General features: G+C 38.4%; 1 protein-coding gene across 3 annotated transcripts in view; it reads right to left on the bottom strand.

The window, feature by feature from the left end:
* Positions 1-3,788: 3,788 nt before the first annotated feature.
* Positions 3,789-15,286, bottom strand: part of NARS2 (asparaginyl-tRNA synthetase 2, mitochondrial) — a 157,531-nt gene continuing 146,033 nt past the window's right edge. Inside the window, exons 13-15 of one of the 3 annotated variants that reach the window (XM_079105097.1) lie at positions 13,232-13,258; positions 10,841-10,992; positions 3,789-3,992 (exon numbers count right to left, since the gene is read on the bottom strand). In XM_079105097.1, coding sequence (XP_078961223.1) covers positions 10,848-10,992; positions 13,232-13,258 — 172 coding nt within the window. In that variant the 3' untranslated portion in view covers positions 3,789-3,992; positions 10,841-10,847. Of the gene's footprint in view, positions 3,993-9,472; positions 10,993-13,231; positions 13,259-15,286 lie in introns of those variants that run through there. The other 2 variants (XM_079105098.1, XM_079105096.1) reach the window with 2 other exon arrangements.

Raw genomic sequence — 15,286 nt, forward strand, 5'->3', positions numbered from 1 at the left:
AAAAAGCAATGAGATTCTTTTTGTGAGTCAGTGTACTAATTCATCTTTTTTTAATTGCAAAAGCAGATAACCCATTTCAAACTCACTTAAGCCCAAGTGGGGAATTTTTTGGTAAGAAAGTGAGGTATGTCCCAATGGAACCCAGGAACAAGTCGATGGCCTCAGGAAGGATAGTAAACGGGGTAAACGCTATAAAAGCTAGGCAGCGAGTGTGCATGTGGTGTCTGTGCATATCTCAGGCCATATGGTTTCTTCATCTCTGGGCATTTTGCCTTCATTTCTCTCTCTCTCTCTCTCTCTCTCTCTCTCTCTCGCTCTCTCTGTACTTTCTCTGTCTCTTAAGGTACATGGTTGCCCAAAAGTTCTTGTGTATTCCTGGTTCAAGCAACCAGTCCAAGCTCCCTAGTGTTCTAACTTTAAATTTTCCAGGTGTCTTATCCCCCACCCCCATTGACTCAGCAAGGGAAGCTCAGGTCCCCTGTATGACTGCTGGGATCCACTGGCTATGATAAGGGTTGGGGAATTCCCAGAGGAAGCTCAGTTTGATAACAAGTAGACACCTTGAAAAATGTGTAATAGGCATAAAAAGAAAAAAGAAACACCCATCTTCCTTCATTTAGGTCATTTTGAGTATCTATTACTCAAAATTTCAAAAAAACTTAAAAGCAGCATGTATCTTTTCAAATAAAAATAGTTCATATTAAAAACATGTGGGGGCTGGAGAGATAGCTCAGTCCGTAGAGTGCTTGCCTTGTAAGCACAAGGTCCTGGGTTCGATCCCCAGCTCCCCCCCCCAAAAAAAAAAAAACCATGTTATTTAGGAATGGTTATTTATGTACACATTATTCAATTCTGCTGAGAACTTACTATCTCAAATGCAACACAGGAATACCAAGATGAATAAGAACAGTTTCTTAAGAATTTCAGGATCTTTCTGGGGAGACAAATAGGTAGGCAGGTGTCTCCAGTTGTATGTGGGCAATGATATAACAGAGGTATGATTAAGGGAGATCAGAGAAATTATCAACCAACTGAAATTATATGAGATTTTATTTTAAAGTTATTTATTTATTTCTTATTTGTTTTTTGCTGCATAGTGGATCGAATCCAGTAGTGTTCTACCTCTGAGAAAGGTGGCAGCATAAGACAAGTAAGATTAGCCCAAGGTGCCAAGAAAATAGGAGAGGAGGGATTGGAAAGTACTGTCCAATCCTTGGCTTCCTGGAGTCCAAGTCACATAAACACTAAGGTGAAAATATAGATGTCCTAAGTGCATTTTGGAGTGTCACCACTTTTGAAATAAAGTCCTATAGCCTCAGACAGTGTGATTAGAGCTGTTAACATTTTAATTCTGGATGACTAAGAGGTGACAGGTGTGCAGCCTGAGAAAGTCATTCAAGCCCATTCACAGCATGTGGAGACAAGCAGCCCTGAGTCAGGGCGCAGGACACACCCCAACTCTATAGGCAGGACAGAAATCTATGCGGGGGATTTATAAAAATTTCTGTTGAGGCTGCTAATCCACTGGAAAAAGTCAATGGTAGTGAAACATAAAGACACAAAAGTTTCCACATGGGATTTTTTTGGTGATTGTTGATCAACCAACAGCCCACTCCTATTCTTTGAGACACTTTACCCAGTCCAAGTTAGTATGTAGAAAATGAGATAGAGGTTGTTGTTGTTTTCATTAAAATAGACATTTCTGGGGGAGGAGTGGAGAAAGGAAGGAAGCACCTGGACGTTAGCAGAGGAGGAACCAGAGGGGGAGAGAAACATGCACAGAGAGAAGGAATCATGGGCATTCTGGTGGAGAGAGAGAAAGAGGGGCAGGTGAGTGGCAGGAGAGGAAAGTGTCCATAGGCTCTGAGATCCCTGGGGAATCCCTCTGCATGCTAGCTTTCCCATCCTTGATAGGGAGGTCTGAAAACCTGCTCAGGAGTAGAAAGCAATCAGATACAGGAGTAGGATGTTATTAATTGTAAAAATATCAAAACCTCACTGATGTTTTCTCAGTGCAGAATTAAACTGCCCACATCAGAGTTACTTGGGGTGTCTGTTTAAAAAATGCAAATTACAGGCTATTCCATTCCAGATCTACTGAATCAGACCTTCTTGGACGAGAACAGGGTAATTAGAAAGTTTAATAAGATCCCCAGTGATTTTTTTAAAAAATGTTTTAGTTGTAGATGGCCACAATACCTTTTTTTAAATTTATTTACTTTTATGTGGTACTGAGGATCAAACCCAGTGCCTCACATCTGCCAGGCAAGTGCTCTACCACTGAGCTACAACCCCAGCTCCATCCCCAGTGATTTTTGTTGTTGCAGTACTGGGGATCAAACCCAGAGGCTCCCGCAGGATGGGCAAGTGTTATAATACTGAGCCACGTCCCCACCACCCGGATTCTTACACATAGGAAACTCTGACAAAGGCTGCATGAAAAGAGTGCCTGAGGGGCTGGGGAGATAGCTCAGTTGGTAGAATGCTTGCCTTGCAAGCACAGGGCCCTGGGTTCGATCTCCAGCACCGCAAAAAAAAAAAAAAAAAAAAAAAAAAAAAAAAAAAAAAATGCCCGAAATGAGGGAGTGTGCCCTAGTATGGTATCCATAGAATGGAGTACTAGTCACAACACAACATAATGAGTGCTCAATAAATGTCCACTGACTTGAGTATAGCTAAGAGATTTCAAAGCAAAGTCACTCATGTCACTGCCCGGTAACAGCTGATATCATTTTTCCATATTTGAATCTATGTATACAGCTTTTATACTGCTATATTTGCAATTTAAACTTCTGTTAAGTTTTTCAACTTTTTTTTTTTTTTTTTTTAAATTAGTGGTACTGGGGATTGAACTCAGGGGCACTCTATCACTGAGCTACATTCCCAGCCCTTTTTATTTTTTATTTATGTTTTGAGATAGGGTCCTGCGAAGTTGTCCAGGCTGGCCTGGAACTTGGGATTGGGATCCTCCTGCCTCAGCCTCCTGAGTTGCTGGAATTGCTTGATAGCTTTTTTATTTTTAGTAGTTGTAAATTATTTCATTCAACATTAATAAAAATGTGGGCCACATTTTTTTTTCCTTTGTGGTGCTGGGGGGATCAAACTCATGGCCTTGTGCTTATAAGGCAAGCACTCTACTAACTTAGCTACCTCCCCAGTCCAGTTCACATTTTTTAAAAAGGCTTTTTAGTTGTCAGTGGACCTTTATTTTATTTATATGTGGTGCTGAGGATCAAACCCAGTGCCTCACAGATGCTAGGCAAGTGCTCTTCCACTGAGTCACAATCCCAGCCCCCACACCTTTAAAAAAATAGTTTTGAAAGAATTTCTCCTAGGAGAACTTATACTTGCACAGTATTTGTTGGTTTATGAAACCTTTTCACACAATCTTTGTTGCTTCTCACATCACTGTAGGAGAAGCTTTATCTTCATTTTGAGAGTAAATAACTTGCCAAGGTAACCCAACTAGGAAGTGGAACATCAGACTTAAGCTAGGGTCTTCTCTCTCTGTCTAGTACCATTTCCAAGACACCAAATACTCAGCACATTTTCTGGCAGGAATCTTGACTTAACAATTTCCTGATATAAAATCCTGTAATGCGGAACGTGGCAGATGGAAATACATTTAAAAAGATCATTGGCCAGCCATATCCTAACACTACAGGAGTTAGCTCTTGCCATTTGGGATACCTGCAAAGAATTATTAATGGCAACTTTCTGTGAAAGAACTTACTGTGCTTTAACAATATCTCACTGTTGTTTGTATACGACCCAAGCCCATTTCTGCAATCCCCAAGTGAAGGAGTGTTTTGGTCAGCATTTCGCCTCTGTAACCAAAAGACCAGACAAGAACAATTAGAGGAGGAAAATTTTATTTTGTGGTTCATGGCTTCAGAGGTCTCAGTCCACAGATGGCCAGCTCCATTGCTCTGGGCCCAAGGTGAGGCAGACATCATGGTGGAAGGATATGGCAGAGGAAAGCAGCTCAGGACCTGGTACCAGGAAGCAGAAAGAGCGAGCTCCTCTTAACAAGGACAAAATATAAGCCTCAAAGTCATGCCCCGAGTGACCCATCTCTTGAAGCCAAACCTTATCAGTGTACAGTTACCATCAATCCATTTGAATGCATTAATGCCCCGATTCTCATAACCCAGTCATTGCACCTCTGAATGTTTTTGTATTGTCTCACTCATGAACTTTTGGGGGACAACTCATATCTAAGTCATAACAAGGGGCTTGGGATTGTTCTGGAACACTCTGAAACTGTAATTAAGGTTCTTTAGCAGTATTTATAGGAAGTGGAACACAGGTGGTAAGGCAGATAGGAAGGAGGCACTGGAGTCTTCAAAGCTCTTCTAATCCCAGGACCAATATCACAGGACGTTTGAGCAGCAGCTGAGTGAATAGGGAAGGGAAGCCTTCACTTACCAATAGGCCTGTTTTAAGTTTCTATTTTCTTTTTTTTATTTTGAGATGGGGTCTTACTGCATTGCCTAGGATGGCCTTTAACTTTCCATCCTCCTGCCTCAGCCTCCCAAGTATGGAATTATAGGTGTGGGCCTGTCCAAAAGTCCATTTTAAGGACATATTGCCCAGTGAATAACCTGAAGGGTGCAGCCCTTCAAATCAAGGACAAACTGTCCAACTAAGCAGCTATAGATGTTCTTTCCTGAAGAAGGTTGGGAAGAAAAAGTGCTGTTTTCAATTTACTACTTTTGTATGCTATAGAGGGTAGGTCTGCTCAATTTCAGTAGAAGTTTCCAACAAGAACTTGGAGGATGAAGAAGTTCCCTCTAAAGATGCCAAGTTCCTATTCACTGAAGGGACTGAGGGTAAATTACTAAGCACTAGGGGAAATATGAAGGGGAATTGTTTATATATTATAGAGGAAGGAAAATTATCTCTTAAGATGTTTTAAAACTAGAATCCTAAGAAAACAAGCCAGCAATTCTTGTTGAGCCAGGATGCAGAAAAGGTTGTGAGTCAGAGTCATGGTTGTAAATGGCTCAAGCTCTGCCAAATGCTGTTCTAGGTACTTGTAACATAAAAACTTTTGCTATGTGGGTCCATGAAGCTTCTTTCTCAGAGTATTATCTTGAAATACTAAAGGTCTATCACTTTGGGAAGTATGTTAATAATTTCCATTGAAGTTCTGTGTACATCTGGGTGATCCCTTAGAGAAAGGTAAATTTAAAAATTGAGGCAAAAAAAAATGAAAGACTAAGTTCATTGCTGTCTCTATCCCTAGTGTTTCACATTACTAGAATGTATTTGGACTAAATCAGCATCTTTTTGCCCATTCTTAAGTTCCTTTTCCCTATGGAGAATGAGGAAATTAGAGGCCAAAGTGTTACGTAACATGTCCAGTAAATGCTGGGACTTTAGATGCAAGATTCTGGGGCTGGGGTTGTAGCTCAGTGGTAGAGCGCTTGCCTACCATGTGTGAGGCACTGTGTTTGATTTTAGCACCATAAATAAATAAATAAATAAAATAAAGGTCCATTGACAACTAAAATTATTTTTTTTTAAATGATGCAAGAGTCTTTGCTTATGAGAAAGTTCCATTTCAGTTTCTTAGGAGGCTGAGGGCAGTGAATTTTATTTGTAGTCTATTCCCTCTCAATATCAGGAATTTCCATTCCTTACAAGTCAGTCTTTCATTAAACCAAATGAATTTCAATTCCACTAAAATACAAAATAGGCCAGAAACTGTGGCACATGCCTGTAATCCTAGAGGATCAGGAAGTTGAGGCAGGAGGATCTTGAATTCAAACCAACCTCAGCAACTTAGCAAGGCCTTATGCAACTCAGTGAGACCGTGTCTAAATAAAATACAAAAAAGGGCTAGGGATGTGACTCAGTGGTTGAGTACCCCTGTTTTCAACCCCTAGTAACAAAAAACAAAATAAAATACAAAAGAGGAAGGTCCACAATACATTTTCCTGTGAATTAAGAAAATATGTGGAAAATGAAAAGCAATGTCCAAATGATAGTCCCATTTTTAATAACAATTATAAACAGTAAAGGTGAAGCAAAAGTTATTGGAGTCATGAACTATGTTAATTCAACGAATTGCTGTCTGAATGACAGTTTAGGAATCACCTAAACTTCTGGCAGCTTCTTTCCAAAGATCACCAGGAAACTACCCACTGTGCTAATAATGGCTGTAGATTCTGGACTCCAAACCAAACTCTGCATAAGAGCTAACTGGAGACTTGGCTGGTTAGAGGGGAAATCCAGGGCTCCTGGCAATGCTAGAATGTCCAGGTTCCAGGAGAGGTATTGACCATGACCTAAATACATTTTTGGGCAGAGGGTACTGGGAATTGAACCCAGAAGTACTTTACCATCGAGTTACATTCCTAGTCCTTTTAATTTTTTTTACTTTGAGACAGTTACCTAGGCTGGTCTTGAACTTGTCATCCTCCTGCCTTAGCCCCCTAAATTGCTGAGATTATAGGCAAATGCCTCAGCCAGCCAGTCAGCCAGTTTTATTGAAGTCCTATTAAATCATTTTAGTAATCAAGGTTGCACAGTACTATTTTCTTAATGTTTTCCTATTTTAAAATATGGAATATAAAATGGGAAGAAATTACAACTGGATATTACTCTCATCTATTTTCTTTTTATTATACATACTTTAGATTGCAGACTGAATACAAATATTGATCAGAAGCCAAAATACCCCACACATTTCTTATCAATTTAATCCAGGCCAATCTTTCAACTCTGCATTTTTTTGTTCTTGTTTCACCAACTACTAAAATAAATATATGAATAAATAGCAATCCAATCCAAATAAGCATCTTTCATCTATAATTATCTGAAGCAAGAGATTTAAAGATGGGTAGAGTTAGTTCATCTCACCAAATGCATCTTCCATGCCTGTTCAGTCACGCTTGAATATCCAGATTCAATTTATGGAGAATATGAATGTATAACATTGTAGAGTGAGGCTTCTGCCAGATTGTCTGAGAGGGACAAAAGGTCAAACAGTTCTTTTGCTGACCTGTGACAGAGTCTCTGGGCTTGGTCAGAGGGTGAGAGTTATGTCTAAATCTGGAATGGATCATTCACACAAGTAAGTTCTTGTCAGACCAGAAAACATGACAACACAACTCCCCCTAGGCAAGAGACCAGATGGAAAGTAACTACTAAATGTGAACTGAGGATAAGAATTAATCCTTTCTAAGTTTTGAAATATACTCTTTATCTGGATTGCTGGGTAATGCCTGGAAATCTTGGGAAAACAGAATCCCTATTGGAAACTGGTCACCCAAGTGAAAAATTACTTTTAAATCACTATAAGAATATTATAATCCATCCTGAATGATTAAACCCATAGTTTATATGAAGACTTATATAGTACTGTTTACATGTAGAATTTAGATGTTCATAATCTGCTGACGAGTGGACATTTAAAATTTTTCCTATGTTGCCTGCAAGCAACAGTTTCATTTTGATCATCTTTGTCTGACATTAGTCTCGCCTTCCCCCCAATTACTGGTGAGACAGATGTACTGAGGAAAGTATTAGACTTGCTACAAGCTGCAAGATATTCACTGTGTGATCAACTGTCAAGGCAAAGAATGAATGAATAAACATGAAGTTTTGGAACTACAGAAGGCTACATCAGAGGCAAGCAACAATGTATATTTGATGTCTTTTTTTTAAATATATATTATTTTAGTTATAGGTGGACACAATACCTTCATTCATATTTATTTACTTTGCAATGCTGGGGATTTAACTGAGGGTCTTTGAGGCAAGCACCCTACCAACTGAGCTATACCCCGAGCCCTATTTTGTTTTTTTATGTGGTGCTGAGGATCGAACCCAGGGCCTCATGCATGCTAGGCGAGTGTCCTACCACTGATCCACAGCCCCTATTTGATGTCTTGAGAAGGATCTTTTCCCACCCCACATACACTGAACAAGCTTAAGTCTATTGTTCGATTTTCAGTGATTTGACTTCATTATACGTTTTCAGACACTGCGAAGGTAGTAGAACATGGGATTGTGTGGTCTAAAGGTTAGACTCTAAATCAATTATTTTTAGGGACTATGTACAGCACAGATTCATAGAACATTAAGAGACAGAAGGGTTCTTAGAGATTATCTACTTCATAATGATACTCTGCTGATGAAATAATTGGAGGTCATGAGGATTATTTTACTTGTCTAAGGCTTTACCGCTAAACTAATGGTGGCGCTGGGACAAGAACCTGGCGTTTGGCTAACTCAGCATTCTTCCTATCACTTTATTCTGGATGTGCAGCCATCATGGTGCTATTACAGTTCTGTCTGGTTTCTCAAAAGTCATACGAGGCGACTCCTAAGGGCCTTGGAAACTATAGTGCCTCCAGCTGCCTGGTCCATAAATGCTGTGAACCTTGCTCCACAAAATTAACAGTTATCAAGTAAGACTTAAATGCCAAATCAATACTGGCTGAGGTTGCAAATGTTTTAAAACGGTTTCTGCATTTACACTCCAGGTTTAAAGCTAAATATCACTTTTTTCAGAGATGTCATCTCTGGCACTTATCTATGCTTGCCTTGTTTTTATATAACTTTCTAGCATATATTTTGAAATAATACATTTATTTACTTATTATGTATCTTCTGCAATACATTTTAAATTCAATGAAGACAGGTCATTTCTGTTTTGTTGATAACTGTTTATCTAGAACCGAGTATAGTCTTGGTATATAAAATAAGCTCAAATAATATTTTTTGAATAAACAAATGATAATTTCTCTCTATAATTATGGTTAAGGCAAGCCTTAGGGAAGCCCTAATTATCTCTTTTATTCTTTCCTTAAGTTGGTATGAGAGCCTAGGGAATTAAAGTTCCAGGGAAGTCAATTTTGCTGAGATCTTTGCTCAGTAAAAGCTACCAATTAGATTCAGAAATGAAATGAGCAATTTTGTAGGATGCTGAGTTCATTGTGAAGAAGATGCAGAAACCAGTTGCCTACATATGTAGGATCTCTCTGCATTAGGCAGGTCAACTTTGACAACCTCAAGTGTCTTCACACCCTAAGGTTTTGAAATTTTCTTTTCAGCTATTTGATTTTGAATTAGGTTAAGAAAAGGTACATACATAAACTCATTAAGATATAATCTAAGAGAAGCTATCTAATGAGATTTAGAAAATTTATTATTCAGGTTTGCATGACCTTTTACAATTACTTGGCACATAAACATTCTACTGAGCATACAATTTGCTATAGGTCCAAATATATGCAACACGAAGAAGACTAAAAGACTAACACAAGTAAAGAGTTTTAAAAATGTCCGTGTAGGCCAGGCACAGTGGTGCACACCTGTAATCCCAGCAGCTTGGGAGGCTGTGAGCTTGGAGGCTTGGGAGGATCACAAGTCCAAAGCCAGCCTCAGTAATTTATTGACACACAACTCAGTGAGACCCTGTCTCTAAATAAAATACAAAAAAGGGCTCAGTGCCCCAGTTCAATCCCCACTAGGGGGGGAAAAAAAAGTCCATGTAGCTTTTTTTTTAGGGTGTATGTGTAGGAGTAGAACCCAGGGACTCCCACATGATAGGCAAGTACTCTACCCCTGAGTTACACCCCCAGTCCCATCAGTTTTAAACGCACAGAAACACATGTCATGTGATTACTGTTATCACCTCTGTGAAGAAAATTATTCATGACCATATACAGAGTAAGTGGCTTGTCAAAGTGCTAGAATTGTTGGGTTTCAAACTCCCAAATTAATGCTGTTCTCATATAGGCCTGGTCACTTTTTGACTCCAAGAATTACCTATCCTTTAGGTTTAGCCACATTTCCATTCCCATCTTGGATTAGAGAGATTTTTCTTCCAAATTTCACTGGGAAAGGATCAAGAGCAATTTAAGTTGCTTCAGACCTTGCTAAGTTGCTGAGACTGTTTTTGAACTTGCAATCCTTCTGCCTCAGCCTCCTGAACCACTGGGATTACAGGCATGGGCCACTGTGCCTGGCAAGATCAAATTTATTAAATGTGATTTTTTTCTGTCTAGTCCAATGAAAGAAAATTTTAATTCAGAATAGCAACTTTGTTAAATCAATGAAAACCCTGAAGAGGAATATTTTTATTCTGTAAAGTTTAGGGAAGCACAGAGAACAATACAGGCATTTATCACAGATTAAACAACAAGGGAGAAAAGATCCAACATTTTATTTTTAGCTGCTAGTTGTTTCTCAAAAGTCACACAATGATTAAAGACAAAATATACTATCTTGTCTTAGAGTTTGAAAGGAGCTTTGAGACCACCTTGTTCATCAATTTCTTCCTTTTTTTTTTTTTTTAAATAAGGCAGGGTCTCAGTGTATTGCTTGGTCTGGCTTCGAGTGATCCTCCTCCCTCAGCCTCCAAATTACCCTTTTTTCTTAATTCAGGTAATAGATTTGAAAGTTCACTTGCTGTCATTACCTCTTCTTGGGCATGTTTGTGTTTCCAGGAAATGTTCTCAACTTTCTAAGAAAACCATGATCATTTCTGTTTTTTATGTGTTGTAGTTTATGGCAGAATAATTATATATTTATTTTTTCAGTACTGGGGATTAAATCCAGGGGTTCTGTACCACTAAGCTACATCCCCAGCCCTCTTCCCACCTTCCAAAATTTTGAGACAGGGTCTCACTAAGTTGTCGAGACTGGACTCAAACTTGTGGTCCTCCTGCCTCTGCCTCCCAAGTAGCTGGGATTACAGAAGTGCATCACTGTGCCCACCCAGAATAATTATATATTGAAATCCACATTTCTAAAATTCAAACATGTAGTCTTCTGCTTGCATATTCATTCAACCTCTGCCCTAGGGTACTTTTCCTTAACTAACCTTTCAGCTATAAAAGACATGAATGAGTAAATCTTGGAAAAGGGATAACATCTTTGATATTGTCAACTCCCAAGATGCACTGTAGATAGCGTTCAAATCCCATCCCAAATCCTCCATGTGGCACAGATCCAAATCGTCGAAGGTCCAGATACCTGTTTTTAAAAACAAAGAATTATCACCTATAAATAGTATATGAGATCAAATGTTATGATTACAATTTTGTTTCAAAAGTATTTTGCAACAATTTGTTATTGTCCACATCACTGTGGTAGACCAGACCAGTCTTTCCGCTCCACAGAGATGATGGAAACAGAGAAGTTAATCTATCTATCCAAGTTTACCCAGCAGGCAGCAGTAGTTCCTGTTGTGTAGTTGTGGGTTTTGGTCACCTGTTTTCTTTTTTTCTTATTAAGTTACTTATGTATTTATGTACAAAATAATTGCATCATGAGGCTGCAGGAAATTTATAATAGCTTTACTAGTTTTCTGTGAAAATATATTTCTCTTCCATACCTTTTTCTTTCCTTTTTTTTGGTACTGGGTGTTGAACCCAGGGGTGCTTAACTACTGAGCAACATCCCTATCCCTTTTTATTTTGTATTTAGAGACAGGGTCTCACTGAGTTGCTTAGGGTCTTGCTAAGTTGCTGAGGCTGCCTTTGAACTCCCGATTCTCCTGCCTTAGCCTCCCAAGCTGCTGGGATTACAGAAGTGCGCCACTACACCCGACTTCTCTCTTCCATATCTTTTTATGCTGATAATGCTGTTTTATTCCCTGTCATCCAAATCATATTGTTCAATACATGAAGGAGAATGAAGAGTTTTATCTGATAGATAATAAAAAGATGTGCCCTTGATTAGACTTGTGAACTACATCAGAGGCAGGCACGGGTCTCAATGAGCCTTTTAACTGCAGAGAATGTTCCAGAGTAAGTAAGTGCTTACTACCTGAAGATTATTTAAAGGAACAAAAGTATATTCTTGAGTGCTTCAATAAGAAGAAACTTCTAAGTTGGGTGCAATGATGACCGCCTGTAATCCCAGTGACTCGCGAGGTTAAGGCAGGAAGATTGTGAATTCAAGACTAGCCTCAGTAACTTAGTAAGGCCCTAAGCAATTTAGTGAGAACCTGCCTCAAAATAGAAAAATATAATGGACTGCGTATGTGGCTCAGTGGTTAAGTACCCCTTGGTTTAATCCCCAGGAAGCACCTCCCATCCCCCAAAAAGAAGAAATTTCCAGTTCTCTGCTTCAGGCTCAGTGAAGATGCCCAAAGTCATTGTTATTTTTCTGGCTGGCTAGATAGCCTCAGATACCCATACATGCATGTTCTATTCCCACTTAAGACCGCATGGTTAAAAACTGGCACAAACATGACTGAAATGCAGATTCTAATATACCAGCATGGGAAAAAGTTATTTTAGGAAGAGAAGAAAAGGAAGACTACAGATGTTTTTATTATCATTTGGTGGGAAAATTGAGTTATATAATATTAATTAAACTAAATATATAGTTTCCTGCATGATTTGTAAAATTAATTCCACAATATGACTTAAGCAGCACAGCTGGTAGCCATTTGTCTCCTTAAGCATAAAGACGGTCTATCATTTATTTTCCACTATCAATAATAATGGCTGGATGTATTGATATTTTAGGAAGTTAAGATTAAAACTTGTATTTCTAAAATAAAAGATGAATAGTAACTAGATGAGTTTAATCAGGTGAAAGAACAATATACCAGATGTTATTTAGCGTAAACTCAAGATTGGTAAGAATTATAAGGAATAAGTGAAAGGAAAAGAGTCTTAAGTAATTAAAATGTTTGGTAGCAGAATTCACTTTAAGTTTACAAGGCACAGGGACAGAATATATTCTGATTTGTGAAAGAAATGAGATGAAAAGCATATCAAACCTTGTCATGAATACCTTTAGGACCTGCGATGGCTACTAGAAGTCTAGTAATAGTTTCAGATGTCTCTAAATTTCTCATACATTGATGTCTAACCACTGGCATGAATGTCTGCAAACTGAAATCGGCAGAGGGATTCAGTTGATTACATTTTTCTTGCCTTTGTATTGATAGAAGAAAAAAATCCAATTCTACAAAAAAATTTTCTAATGTACATATGTCTGATTATTGTTAAATTGATTCTAGGGTAACCAGATATACAAAAGGTGCTATAAAATTTGAGGAACTAGTTACAGATTTTATTTGCACATGGCATATAAAAATAGGAAGTAAGTATACTCTTAGACACTGGGTGGCTACTCTCTGAGCCCCTTGTTCAGTTCTTAATACTCTTCCTCAGGATCATGGGAATAAATAAAGATTCTTCTATGTAATGCTCAGATCAGTGGCTAGAGTAAGTAAAATTAAGGGCCTCATTCTTACCATTGGTAGGCTTCTGTAAGTCCTGATCTATAAAAGGAAAATAACAAAATTGTTTTAGGCAACGGAAGTAAATATAAATAATTATTATCAAACATCATTTATTCTGGGTTGTGTGCAATGAGTTCTTTGTAAAGAAGTATACAACAAAGCTGGTGCTGTCTATGCAACAGAGCCAAAGAGCTGAAACTTTATAGTAAGTTAACCAATAGCCCAAGGTATTATTCAATAAGTGGCACAGACAACAGGTGCTACAGAATGAAAATAGAACCCCAAAGAAGGGATTAATCTGAGATAAGCTTTCTGTACTGTGACATATTAGGCCAAGCCTGGTGGCACATGCCTGTAATCCCAGCTACTCCAGAGACTGAGGCAGGAGGATCACAAGTTTGAGGTCAGCATGGGGAACTTAGCAAGACCCTGTCTCAGAATAAAAAATAAAAGGCCTGGGGATGTTGATCAGTAGTAGAGTGCCCCTGGGTTCAATTCCCTGCACTGCAAACAAAACAAGACAAAACAAAACAAAACAAAATGACATGACACGATTATTGCTAGTTAAGGTGTCTAGGAGTCATGAATAAACAAAGGACACGTGGACAAAATTTTCATTCTCAATATTAAAGCAATACAATGATTCTGAGGCTGTCTTCATGATACTGTTGCAATTTGGTTCTTGTCTAACCTGAGACACATGTAAAATTTTAAGCTCTTTGTGCTCATTAAAACTGAACTCAGCCCATAAAAAAAGGTATTTGGGACCACAGAGTATTTGAAGTGATGAGGATGCTGAAAAATTTAATATACAAAAGTATAGAAAATATGAATAGCAGCCACAGACAGATCCCTGATATAGGGAAACACATCTCTACCTCATTAGGAAAGGTAAATTTGGACAGTATCAGATATTAGGTAAACATTTAATGTTATGAGGAAAGGTTTCCTGAAGGAAGGAAGCAAGCAAAGAAAACAGACCAATTAATCTTTCAACAGATGAGGTTTCTTACCACGTGTGAGTTTTATTGTGCTTTTAAAAAAACCTCAGTGAACACTCAAAATTCTTTCCATTTAAAGAGTATGACCTTTACTTCAATTCCACAACTTTTCCAGGACTTCCTAATGCAATAGTAGGAATAAGGAATGGGCAGGTGATAAAGGGTCTTCCCAGAACCTATCTACCCCACTTCTTTTGGAGACTAACATAGCAGAGCAGTTCAGAAGCCAGGGATCACAAAACTACACTACCCAAGAGGTTTACAGGTTGGGATGTTAGAAAAGCATAAAATTGTAAAGCATTTTCTAGGAGAAGAAGGCTGTACAAATGGCTAATTCAACAGGATATTTTCAAATTATTTTGAAATAATAATTTAATTTTTAATAATTTTTCCCAGGTTGTGATGAAACGTAGTATTATCTAGGGAGAAAGACTGAGCATACAGACATGGGAAAGTCTTTTTTTAAAGTTTAGTATAGCAAAGTGGAAATCATGGAAAACAGGTTTATAACCTTGGTTAGTTTAGGAAGTCATTGTGGTTTGTTGGCAGACCATGCATACACAGGAGTGGTAGTTCAATTAGAAATATGATTCCCTCCTTCCCATCCCCAAAACATTTTCTATGTGTTTATGGAGTCATTTCCCAGGTCTCGAATAGCAAGTTAAAATAAAGTTATTCAAATGGCTAATTCAAGACCCATATAGAGCAGACAACCTGAGGAAGGGAAATCTGCTTATTCCAAATGCTAGCTTTGCAGATATTTTTAGTAGTTTTCTTTTTCCATCTTTATCCTTTTCCTGGTTTGGTCTGTCTTTATGTTCCCATGGGAGTCTGCCATTCATAACTAAAAATACATAAAAAGCGAAAAGAAAAATGTAGGACAAGCTTTGAGGGGAAACATCTCTTTTCCTTTCATTAACTTTTAAAAAGGCTAATTTCCACAGCCATGCACAGGCAAATATTGTTGTGAGCTTGTTTGGTCTTTAAGAAAGGGAAGCTCAGATAACACCTTGCTAAAGGCCATAGAGTCTGAGATCCAGGTCTGGGGGGTCCCATGTGTTTTTCC

This window comes from Sciurus vulgaris (assembly GCF_902686455.1).
Source record: "Sciurus vulgaris genome assembly, chromosome: 11".
NCBI lineage: Eukaryota > Metazoa > Chordata > Mammalia > Rodentia > Sciuridae > Sciurus > Sciurus vulgaris.